Here is a 12,587-nt window from a genome sequence, read left to right as displayed (position 1 = left end):
GTGGCAGAAAGATCAATCTCTCTCAATTCCACCGGAAACGTTAAGTGATGATGACCTACACAATGCTCTCTCTCTGAGACATAGGAACCACGAAAAATATTCCTGCAATCACCAGCCAGCCCTCTGGTGGGCATCCTTCTTAGCACAACGCTCCTGGGCTCAGGAAGGATGCTCTCTGCAGTCCAGACCTCTAGCAGTCCAGGAACAGCTTACGCTTATAGACACACATTTCTGCTTCTGAGAGGACTCAAGAGCAGCCTCCTTGAAACAACGCCACTTAAATACATTCTCTCCCTCTCTCCTCCCTTTAAATTCACTTTTCCAAGATAAACTGCACTCGAGATTCACAGGGTCAACCACATGCTAGAGACGGGCAGCCCAAGATAGGGCTGGGGCCTCCCGATTCTGCAGCGCGTCCTGGGCAGAGCCAGGGAAGGACAAACCACATGTCTCCTTGGAGCCTGCTTCCTGGCATCCATTACCTGTGCTATGTGGTCACGGGGGTATTCTCCCCTCTCCTCAGTCTGTTTTAGGATACTACTCTGGTACCAAGGGTTCTAGGGAGCATGTCATACAACCCATCACAAGCCGTGGGCACTCGTCACGGCCCCCTCCAATGGCGACCGTGGGGGAAGCTACCTTCTCCACATCTCAGTGAAAGGAAGCACTTCTCTGCAGCCCAGCAAAATGCTCTCTCCCCATTCTGAACTAGCCCATTCCTGAGAAAGTCTGCACCCTAGAAAAAGGACACTTTTGTGGGTAAAGGCTGCCCGACTGGACACAGGCTGTTACTTCCTCCCCTGCCCTTGGCTCCTCGCTGGGTCCAGTTGCGCCATCCATCCCCGCTGGGTCACCCCAAGATCCCTGCATAGACCGCACAGCCCAGGACCCAAGACTTCTGAAAACCCCACCAACCCCTGCTCACACAGCGCACTCCTGGGCCCCCCCAACCCCTGCGCGGGCCACGACGTCAGCCTTGGTCCCTCCCTGAGGTTCCCGTGGAGCCCCTGGTGGGCAGCGCATCCCGGGTGCTCCCTGGGCCATCCCAAGACCTTCGCGAACCCTCGTAGCCATGCCGGGGTCACCCCGAGACCCTCGTGGACAGCGCAAACCCGGCGCTTCCCCGGACTCCCCGAGACCCTCGTGGAGGACACCACTGACCCTCCCCGGGGTCACCCTGAGACCCTCGTGGACAGCGCATCCCCCGGCACTCCACGGCTCATCCCGACCCTCATGGCCTTCTGCGGGGTCCTCCCCAGTCCCTCGAGGACGAAACCTCCCCCAGCGCCCGCGGACACTCCCCGGACCCCGGCGGACGCGCGCCTTGTCATCCCCGAGCCACCCCGTGTGCCCTGCGCCCCGCCACCCCTCCCCGCGCCCCAGGCCCGGAGGAAGCCCCTCGCGGGCCTGCGCGCCGCCCCGCCCGGCCCCAGCCTACCCTGCCCTACAGCGGCCCGCGGCAGGCCCGCGCGGCGCTGGCGTCTCCTCTGCCCCGGCCGCACGCGCACCATCCGGGCCTCCGGCGCCTGACACACGTGTCACAGCGACGCTTAAAGGAGCCGCACCTTGCGGCTGAGCTACGTCGGCACCGAGAGGTCCGGGCTTCTTTAAGAGGCGGGGCTACCGTGGGCCCGCTCCCTGGATCCGCCCACCGCCGCTACACGCGCCGTGTGCGTCACCTCCCTGTCCCTTGGTCCCGTCACCCTACGCAATGACGCAAGCGCGCAGGGCCGAGACGCCCCGCCCCGGGCGATTTCCGCAGAGCACCCGAGGCGCCGCCACTTCCGGGTGCACGGCGTGCCTGTGTGTTCGCAGGTGCTGCGCCGGTGAGTGCCGGGCGCGCCCCTGCCCGAGGTGCAGACCGGGGGTCCCCGTGCCAGCCAGTGCGGAGGGCGCGGAGCCTCACGGGCGTGGGTAACGACGAGGGCCTCCTACCTGTCACCTGGCCTTGTGGAGACGAGTGGCGCCTGGTGGCCCGGAGCGCCCCTCCCGGGCTTTGTGCCATTCGAAATGAAGACACAGGCCACTCCTCCGCGACGAGGCCCAGGCCAAGGAGGAGCCTGGCGATGCCAGGGAGGGGGCTCCTGGGCGAAGGGGTCAGTTTTGGTTTTCTGCTTTCGAAGTCTCTGGAGACCGGTGCACGGTTCTCTGACTCCAGCTTCACCTCCAGAAGCGTTTTCCTACACGACCCTACGGGAAAGCCTCGGTTGAATGGTTGAATGCTTACAAACAGGGGTTGCCTTTGCTGCTTTTCTAAAACTTCCCCTAACTCTTGACAAGTCAAGAGTTGTCTTGAAGAACAGGGACAGGGAAGCCAGATGGAGAGAGTGGCCCCGACCTGACTTCAGGAACTCCCAGAGCAGCACAGGAATAAAGTAGTTCTTCCAAAAGGTAGAACTTGCAGTACAATCCCTATGTGCTGTGTCGTACCTGACAGATTAGTAGGAACGATGAGTCAGGGGACACCACCAGGAAACCACCTAAAGCTCATCTCCAGGCCCTCCCCACAGACCTATAAGTCACGACTGAAGAGGGAGAGGGAATCCATGTAATTGGAACACAATTTGCCTTGTACTTATTATTTGGGTGCTAGTGTTTTTTGAAAAAGCAAACAAGCAAAAACAAACCCCCAGTAGCCTGAGATTAAGATTATATCCTCTGTATAAAAATTCTTTATTTGCCCTGTGTGGTGGGGCATCCCTGTAATTCCAGCAACTCAGGAGGCTGAGGCAGGAGGATGGAAAGTTCTAGACCAGGGCTGGGGAGATAGCTCAGTTGGTAGAGTGCTTGCCTTGCAAGCACAAGGCCCTGGGTTCGATCCCCAGCACTGCAAAAAAAAAAAAAAAAAAAAAAAAAAAAAAAAAAAAAGTTCTAGACCAGCCTCAGCAACTTAGTGAGAACCTGTTTCAAAATAAAAAAAAATAATAAAGGTCTGGAGATCAATCTTAGTGGTAAGGAGCCCCTGGGTTCAGTCCCCACTACCAAAAAACAAAAACAAACCCCAGTCTGTTAAAGCTTTAGTTTCAGCTTTACTCTTTGTGGCTTGACCACTCTAATGTCCCCTGACCAGAGTGGGCTCTGTGCAGTGATTCAAACAGACAACTCCCACTAGTCCTGATACAATGTAAAAGATGGGTGATTCTCCGCTGTGTTCCCGGCTGGGAAGCTGGCAACTGGCAGGGGAATGGGGAGCCTGGGTTTCATTCAGGTTAGTGCTTGGCACACCTTGTATTTCCCGGGCCCCCTCTTTATTTCTAGGTAGATAAGCAGCGTGACTTCCGCACCCCACCTCTGGTCCTGCCCTCAAATCTACCTTCCCCCCTCTCTGATGTTGAGCCCAACCCACCCCCACCTCTTCTGCAGGCTCGGATCTGGCTTCGCCTCGCATTTTCATTGGACTGCTCCTCTTGGTTGTCACAGAAGGAAACTCTCCGTATCATTTTGTTTCTAAATGTCTGGTTTTCAACACTGGATTTGTTTCTTGGAGGAGAAGAATTGCTAATTGATAATAAGTCCCCTATATCAAAGCTCTGCCTCTCCCTGTAGAAGGTTCAAGGCACCAGTGAGGAAAGCCCCGTCCACTCAGTCGAACCCCAAGGCCACGGGCAGTCCATCTGTGAAGGTCAGTGTTTCTCCTATGGTGTGCAGTAACCAGACGCAAGGCTCCTCTCCCAGCTGTCCTGGTGTCCCCTGGCCCCCACCGGCCCTGGCTCTCCAGCCTGGATCTTGCATTTCCACTTAGGCCCTGCAGTCGGCTGGCTGGTGCTCCCGGCTGTCCCCTCACTTTCTTTCACAGGATGAGCAAGCTTGAGGGGAACTAACAGCGTTTGCTAGGGCCCACAGCATCTGGGTACCCCAACGTGGGTCTAAAAATGGATTTAAAATTGTTTGCATACACCAACAAAACTCGGATTTGGGGATTTTTTTTTTTTTAAAACAGATTAGCGGCAAATAAAGTCACATAGTTCTTTGCGAGATTTTGTGTGTGTGTGTGTGTATGTGTGTGTGTGTGTGTGTGTGTGTGTGAAAATTTCCATAAGTTTTGCTTTTTCTTTTAAAGTCACATTTGACCTCCATACATAAATGAAATGAGTAGCAATCCTCTGAGTGTTGTTTGCTGAGACCCCTAATGTGACTCGCAGGTTGGAAGAGGCCACAAACGCTCAGCAATGCCATTTGTGTGACACTGAAAGTTTCTGCGTTGCTGTTACATGCAACTGAGTCACTTCCCCCAAATGTTTTTATTTTTTATTTTTTAATTTTTTAAAATATATTGGGGGCTGGGGTTGTAGCCCAGTAGTAGGGCACTTGCCTAGCATGTGTGAGGCACTGGGTTCCATCCTCAGCACCACATAAAAATAAATAAAATAAAGGTATTGTGTCCATCTACAATTAAAAATATTTTTTTAAAAAAATATTGGTTCTTTTTAATGCCCCAAGTATTTTACCACATGGGAAAACAATCTGAATATTATGCAGTGGGTGATGTTAAGTGGATGGCATGTAAATGTGTTATGGCATAGATAAGGTGCACACTTTGTTCTGCTGACTGTACTGCTTCACGAAGTCTTCAGCTCATCTGCTCTTGCTTTTTCGGTAGTAGCCATGCTGTGGAATGGGAAACAGTTCTTCCCACTGCTCCAGAACAACAAATTCTGCATGAGGGCTAGAGGGTGGGCACCTGTTCAAATTCTAATGAAAATGAAATTTTTTTCATATGGTAACAAGATATTTGGTTAAATTATGCTGGGACCACTTTCTCAGCATGAGCAGGAAGGCAGGGAGAAAAGGGAAACCCATTGAATAAAAGAGATTTGAGACACAGCAACTGTATTGGTCCATTTTCTGTTACTGTAACGAAATGCCAGAGGCTAGATAATTTGTAAAGAAAAGAGGGTTGTTTAGTTTACAGTTAGGGAGACTAAAATTTCAGTGGCTGCATTGATTTGGCCTCTGGTGAAGGCCCCTTTGGCTGCAACCTGTCCTGCTGGTGGGCATCATGGTAGGAGCTCAAGTAAGAGAGAGAGGTCAGACAGCGGGAAGAGGCCAGTATGACCTCACCATGCCCCACCTCTTAACATGGCCACACTGAGGACCAAGCTCCAGCACACAAATCTTTGCAGGACATACTCAAACCAAACCTAAACCACAGCATGAACTGATTGTAGCATGTGGGGCTTATCTGTGTTGTGACTCAGAGAAAGCAAGGTTCAAAAGGCATTTATGGATAATTGGAGATGCTAGAACACTGACTAGACTACTTGATGACATTAATGTGTGTGGCATGTGATAAAAAAACATTTTGGAAATGTTTTAAAATAGTTCTGGCCGGGCATGGTGATGCACACCTGTAACCCCATCAACTCAGGAGGCTGAGGCAGGAGGATCACAAATTGGAGGCTAGCCTGGGCAACCTAGCCAGACTTAGTCTCAAAAAGGGCTGGGGATGTGGCTCAGTGGTGGAGCACCCTGGGGTTCAGTCCCAGTACCCAAAAAAAAAAAAAAAAAAGCTGTCTTCCCTTCTGCCTGTCCCTGCTGCTGCCACAGCCCATGTTCTCAAAGCACCCTGGCCTCACAGGTTTCCTCAGATAGAGGACCCTGTGCCCCGCAGATGGTGCTCGGCCCCCTTGTTGAGCAAGAGAGCAGCAGTGCTGAACGCCGGATACAACCACACAGAGAGAGACGGCAGTCTCTTTGATAATACTGTTTATTGTCCATTGACGGAGCGGTCACTCAAAAATGATACAAAGCAGCAGAGACATGCGCAGTCTGCAAGTTGACTCTCCACAACTCTCACGTGCTCCCAGCACAGGGGGGGTCTCAGGCTTCACATCCCAGTATGAACGCTTTGCTCCCCCCCACAGCAACATAAAACTCCAAACGAAAACAAACAAAATCAAAGCTTTAAATTACGGCAGCAAGTCTGATATTCCTTAATACTTATCAAGCAAAGATTTGAAAACAACTACAATGTAAACTTCATTTTAAATATTTTGAGTTGCTCGCGTGATGAAAGAGTAAAGGGAGAGAAGAGCAGTGTTTAGGATACAACATAAACGATGCCGAACGAGAGCTTCTTAACCTACTCATACACTGCAGCCGTCGACCGTGAAGGTGTCCAGAGGCCTGTCCCTCAGCGTGCTCAGAGATCCAAATATCAAGGCCATCTCTCCTAAGCAACCTACTTGAAGATCCTGTCCTTTGTAATTATCTGAACCAGAGAACAGAAGCTAGGAGGTGGGAAAAGCAAAGGTGCTCAGAAAAGGTCTGAAGGGGTCCTCCACCGTAGGCCAGCTACCACGCCACGCTTCCCACTCTGGGTCAAATGCTTCCTCAATGCAGAAACCGTCTTTTTTGTTGTTGTTGTTGTTGTTTGTTTAAAGTGCAAGTCTAACACCTACCGAGGGTAATTTTTTAAAAGAAACAGCACAGGGATGGTCACAGCGGATGTCAGAAACAAACCCAAATGTCAAAGAAGTCAGCAGAAACAGGAGTAAGTCTTACATAGGATATCACCATACAGGAAGCGGACAGGGCGGGGCGCAGAACTGACTGCGGGGTCTGGTGGTGGCACTACACTGAAGTCACATGGGCTGGTCCATTATGACATCTTACCAACTTTATATCACTGTACAGCATGAAAACACCCCTGGGGCAGGGGCTGATTCCCGGATCCTCTCCCAGTCTGTTCTAGAAAGGGGAGTCAACAAGTTCTGTGCTGACCAGGTCCCGGGTGGGCACAGGGGCTGCCGCCCCTCGGGGGTCAGGAGTCTTACGGTTGCTCTGGGGTCGCTGCAGAGTAGAACAGGCTTAGGGGGTAATCGGAAGCATTCTGCAGAAGGACTGTCACAGGGGGGCCTGGCCTCAGTGTCACTGTGCGTGTGCATAAGGTCTGTGTTTGCATTGTGTGCTTCCCCGAAAGAGCGCATCTTTACAGCGTGGGGCGAAGGAGAAAGCAGTTTAATTGTACTGTGACTGAGAATGTTCTGCCTCCCTGAACTCCTATTTTATTGGCATCAGAAGACCATTTCTAGGGAACAAGTTGGTTCCCCAGCTCCCTGTGAAGGGCCTTAAGTGGGTAATCTTTGTGACATAAGAAAGACAAGCAGGCCTTGGCATACCTGCCACTCAGGTTCACATATTGTCTGATAATTCATCTTTAGAAAAATGAGATGTCTCTTAAAACAGGCCACAGTGCCCCGAGGGCCTGAACACAAGCTGCCTGGGTGCCCTGGTTGGGACGTTTTAATAAGCTGTGCTGACATCACTTGGAGAAATCTGCAGGGAATTGTGACTGTCAGTCTTGGAGGGAGATTTTGCTAAGCCTGCTGGGGCACAGCAAGACCAGCTTTTTATGTCCTCAGTTTGTACACATGGGGAGCCGGGTCACCAGCCACACACCGCCCTGGGGAAAGCAGGTGGGAAGGAGGCCAGAGCAACCTGAGAAGCTCAAGAGAGGACTGTAAGAGCAGCTGAGTGCACCCCAGCCCTGGACCTGCCCCAGCACAGGGCCTGGCAGTCTCGTAGGGCCTAGAGGACTGAGAGGCCTTGGCCAGAGCTGCATCGTGGCTCAGCGAGGGCTTCTTCCTCCACATCTGTATGAGGCCCTGAGGGAGGAATTCTGCAGACTCCCAGGACTGAGTGGGTCCTCCAAGGACGGGCCACCAGTTACAGGGCCTCTCCTGGCCTCCAGGGAGTCACAGGTGCTGGGAGTGTGTGATGGGCCCAGGGAAGATGGAGGGTGCTTGCAGGGGGCCGGGACTACACCCTAGGCCCTAGGGGTGGCCACTGCAGAACACAAGGGACATGCCCCTCTTAGGATGACAAAGACCTGGTAGGCCTGCTACACAGTCTTGCAATGACCCTCAAACGTTTCTGCAAAACACACATTTCCAGGTTCCACCCTAACCAGGCCTGGGAGACCCCTGCATGCTGCCTGCCTGCCTGGCATCTGTGATGGGGACAAGGAGGCCTGGGCAGGAAGTCTGTGGGTCCCACCCCTGCCTGCGCCCGAGAATCGAAGACTGAGACACACAGTGCCCAGGCAGCGGACGGAGGGAGCATGGGAGGGACCCTGGCCCACCTCTCCCTCCAGACCCACAAGCGTGTTCAGAAGGAAAATGGGGGGGCAGAATCACACTAACGTGGACCCACTCGGATGACGGTTTTATTCATGCTGCTTCCAGGAAGGGATGTCAGAGCTGGACCAGTCTAAACCCTGGGAGGCTTGTTGCTTGGCCACAGGGCTGCTGTCGCCCTGCTTACGGGTCCTCGATGTCGAGGAACTCCTGCTTGGGGGGTGCCGCCCCGCGGTACCACGCACAGGAGCCGTCGCTTCTCTTGATGCAGGCGAAGAACTTGGCCTGGTGCCCGTTGATGTTCTTCTCCGTAACCCAGTCCATCCAGAGGCACTCGTCTGGCGAGGAGATGTAGCACGGGATCATGGGGCAGCGCGTGATCTGGGGGCACATGCACACAATTTAGTCAGGGAGGAGAAAGGCCGAGGCCACGGCGGGGCACCTCCGGAGCCCAGCTGTGTGCCACCAAAGGCGTTCAAGGACAGCAACCTTGCTGAGTCCCACACTCTCTAGAGAGTGGCAGGCACCTGCCTGGGGAAGGCCAGCCCTAGGGGAAGCCTGCGCACTGCCCCTCCTGCCATCCTGTCCACCTTTTAGCAAGACAGCTTCAGCTAAGCCTGCCCGCCTAGAGGTACAAGGCCAGCAGCAGCAGCAGCAGAAAGGGTCTTACACATTTCTAGAGACGGGCCGGGCGTTGGTGTACACCTATCATCCCAGCAGCTCAGGAGGCTGACGTGGGAGGATCACAAATTCAAGAACAGCCTGGGCAGCTTAACGAGGCCCTAAACAAGTTAGCAAGACCCTGTCTCAAAATAAAAAATAAAAAAGGGTTGGGGATGTGGCTCTGTGGTAAAGTGCCCCTGGTTCAATCCCAAGTTAAAAAAAAAAAAAAGATTCTGGAGACAGATTCCAGTCAGATAAGAAGTCCCTTCCTTACTCTCAAGCATGAGCCCTGAGATGACAAGCAACCAGCATTTTGCAAGGAACTCGCAGCTATAAGAGGGTAAGCACCTCTGTGGCCATGCAGAGACAAAGGAAGAGCTGGCTTTTGGTGTGGTGCTGGGTACCAAGGAGTGTGCTTGGCATGCATGTGGTTGACACCGTGGGTTTGCAATTTACACCTTACCCAAGCTAAGGGGTGGGCACCAGCAGGAAGGGGAGGAGGCCCCATGGTCAGCTCTGACCGGCACAGACCACTCCTGCAGCCTGGCTGGGTCAGCAGCTCCTGGGAACATGGAGGGATGCCCCAGCAATGCTACCTGTACTGGGGGCAGATGACGGGAGCCCTGGGGAAGATCTCCCCCTCCTTGGTTGCACCTAAGGGCTCTCTCCACTGCAATTCTGCCCAGCCCCACGGGTGGGCAGATTTGGACAGGAGGCAGGCGTGTTCAGCTCCTCGACTCACAGGACACATGTTTAGAGGGAGCCACGAGTGGAGCCGCCTGGAATACTGGGAAGCCTGTGGAGCCGAGGCACTCTGACCAGGCACGGGAGGGTTTGCACCTGCACGTCTGTGGCCAGGCACTGGTAGGAACACATTCTTCCCGTGAATTCCCTCCCTATCAGACTTCACTTGCTGGAGGCTGCGGGCTGGGCTTACTCGTGCAAACCCAGATTCCCTCCCCTGCAAACGTCCCTCATCAGAGATGCAGCTCTGGGCTCTCCAGGGATCAGGGGCCAAAGCTCCATCCCCAGCCAGACAGCCTCGCTTCGGCTCTTCAGTCAGGACCCTGCAGACTGAGGGGCCTGGGAAGCAGGGACCCCAACCCCAGCTTTGCAGGTGGAGATGGCGAGGCGAAGCCCGGAGGACGCAGGTCTGCTCACCTTGCACTCGCAGCCCATCTGGTACCTGTGGTTCAGGCTCTTCTTCTGGGTGGTGCTCAGGGTGTCCCAGGGCACAATGAAGTCACAGAGGGTAATGTGCATCTTGCCGTCTCCCTCAGCCTTTCCTGTGGACAGATGGGAATCGCCATGCTCAGGGAGAGATGCCCTCCTTCCTCCCACCTCCCAAACCTGGGAGCGGCTCAGGGGTGCTGGGGTTTAGTTCTGTGAACACACGGACAGTTAAAAATAAAGAAAAGGGAAAAAAAACTCCCATTTTCATGATCTGCTGCTGGGTGGATCCACTCCCTTCCGACACTCTAACGCAGGCAGATCTACACAAGGAACAGCGAGTGACGTAGGTCATATTGCTTCCTCTTTTGCTTGTCACCAAGTCATATTTACTCATGGACACTTCTCCCATTTGATGTCAAGCTTGTAACCGGGCATTTTTCTCCGATGAGCAAACACGTGGAATTCTTTTTTTTAGAGAGATCTGTTCTAACTTCCCTTCATGGGGCACAAGGAGGCGCTGTTCCTTGCTTGTTCCTTGGACTCCCTCCCTCTGTTTGCTGAAGACATCCCGTTGGTGACAGGCTGGCGTTAGCCACACAGGAGAAAAAGAACAAACAACAGTGTTCCAGCAAGTGATGGAACCTACCGGCGCCTCTGGAGGTTGTTTAAAAACTGCTCCTGCTCTCGTTACCATGGCGCCTTGTCAAGAGACATGCAGGCCCAGGGAGGCGTGCCAGAGCCTGGCAGAGCCCACAGAGAGGCCCTGAGAGGAAAGGAGCTGAAGCTGTATGTGAGCACCTCTGCCTCACCAAGCGCCAGCACCAACTTGATGACCTGGGGCGCAGCTGGCCCTGGAGAATCCACTGATAGAAGTGTAGCTCGGAGGAGCACCCGTGCAGCTGGCCGGCCACACGCCCATCACCAATAGGAGAGGCCGCGGTCTACAGCTTGGGAAATAGGAAGGGCCTGTGCGGGGCTCCCGGTGGGCACGGGCGACACCTGCTGGGCCATGCCGCCAACCCCCTGCGTCTGAGCTCCCATGCTCTTACTTCTGTGAAAGTTGTTCCTCTTACTTCTGGAGCTCAGTGTGCCCTTCCATCTGTTGAGATCTGTATGACACTTGGTGAAGGAGAGGATCAAGAAGCAGTATCACTGCCAGGCACAGGGGCACTGACCTGCAATCCCCGCCACTCAGGAGGCTGAGGCGGGAGGATCCCAAGCATCTTAGCAAGACCCTGTCTCAAGATATAAAAAGGCCACACACACACACACACACACACACACACACAAAAAACAACCACCCACCCACCCCCACGTGCAATATATATATATATATGGCTGGGAATGTAGCTTGGTGTCAGAGCATCTCTGAGATCAGTCCACAGGACCGAGCAAAACAAAACAAAAAGAATATTATTACTGTGTCATTTATGCTAAATCCTATAACCTAAAAAGAAAAGTGTCTAGGTGGCCTCATGCAGTTCAAACATAGGTACTTGACTCTTCCCCTCTCGACCTGAGGTCATTTCCTATGAGTTGGGAGTGGACAAGAGAGAAACAGAGGTGGTAAGTGGCCCATCCCTACGCCCCCGGCACCTCCCACCTGTACAGCAGCACTGCCGCTCCTTCTCACCCAGCCTGGTCATCGTTCCAGTTTGTTCTGGCTGTGCCCTGCACACCTCTGTGGTGATCCCTACTGACCACTCAGCTAGCACTCGCATCCCACCCCACAGTGCCATCTGCCTCTCATGCAGCTAGCTCCCTAACCAGATCACGAGCACAAAGGTACGAAGGTGAAGGTTTTGCTGTGACCCCTTTCTACCTACGGTTCCTTAGTGAGTGATTAATTGCTCACTAACAGCTTTCTGACTAGGTTTACGGGCACTTGTAACACTCTGCCTCTTATTCTGTGTTTCAGTCTTCCACTGCCAGTCACAGCTTCCACAGAAGATCGGGAAAGGCAGGAAGCGCAGATGAAATGCAAATTCAGTTTCCAACGGCCTTTTCTGCTGGGCCAAGGTGCCCTCTCCGATGTCAGAAGAGGACCCCTTTAGCATGATTAAGACTTGGCTGGGCTTCTACAACATGAACATCTCTTGCCACATTCTACTTATGTCTGTCTTGGAAAAAAGCAAAGCATGAGTCTCGGATACAGAAAAACAGGAATTAATTAAAATGTGTAACTAAGACTTGTATGTTTACTTTTCCACTCAGAGAAGAGGAGAAGAGGACTGGAGAAGAAAATTACAGCCCGTTCTATAGGAGTTTCTGAACATGGCCTCGCGGTGCCCGACTCGGCATGTGAGGCTGAGTCACCAGCCAGGAGGAGATGGGCCGCCTCGGGCCCTGCGGTCGCTCCCGGGGCCACAGCCAGAGCTGAGAGGCTGACTGTGCCCCGTGATTTCTGGTTAGCCCCTGACTAAGGGGCCCATCCTGTCTCCAGAGAACTGGAAATAGGTTCCATGCCTCAGGAAGAGAAGGCCAGATTAGCCTGGAGTCCTGACGGAGCTGTGCACGTGGGGAGCTGGATCCCAGAGTCTTCTCCGCCCGGGGCTGAGCGAGCCACAGGTAGTGATGCCCACACTCCTGCTCCCTCCCGAGGACAGGAGGACCAAGCTAAGCGCCCTGGCCGATGCAGTCTCGTCACTCAGCTGTCCCAAAGAACGGTCCTCC

General features: G+C 53.6%; 2 protein-coding genes across 3 annotated transcripts in view; both read right to left on the bottom strand.

Annotated features, from left to right (window-relative positions):
- The window catches only part of USP36 (ubiquitin specific peptidase 36), a 31,538-nt gene extending 29,991 nt beyond the window's left edge, over positions 1–1,547 (bottom strand). Inside the window, exon 1 of one of the 2 annotated variants that reach the window (XM_079131076.1) lies at positions 1,439–1,547. The gene's annotated coding sequence lies outside the window, so the exon portion shown is untranslated. The remainder of the gene's footprint in view (positions 1–1,438) is intronic. The other variant, XM_079131077.1, reaches the window with a different exon arrangement.
- A 4,142-nt stretch (positions 1,548–5,689) lies between these two features.
- The window catches only part of TIMP2 (TIMP metallopeptidase inhibitor 2), a 45,273-nt gene continuing 38,375 nt past the window's right edge, over positions 5,690–12,587 (bottom strand). The window contains exons 4-5 of the mRNA XM_079131118.1: positions 9,903–10,027; positions 5,690–8,459 (exon numbers count right to left, since the gene is read on the bottom strand). Coding sequence (XP_078987244.1) covers positions 8,262–8,459; positions 9,903–10,027 — 323 coding nt within the window. The 3' untranslated portion in view covers positions 5,690–8,261. The remainder of the gene's footprint in view (positions 8,460–9,902; positions 10,028–12,587) is intronic.

This window comes from Sciurus vulgaris, assembly GCF_902686455.1.
Source record: "Sciurus vulgaris genome assembly, chromosome: 3".
Lineage (NCBI taxonomy): Eukaryota > Metazoa > Chordata > Mammalia > Rodentia > Sciuridae > Sciurus > Sciurus vulgaris.
Note: the sequence above shows the minus strand (reverse complement) of the source record. Positions and strands in the feature narration are given on the sequence as shown.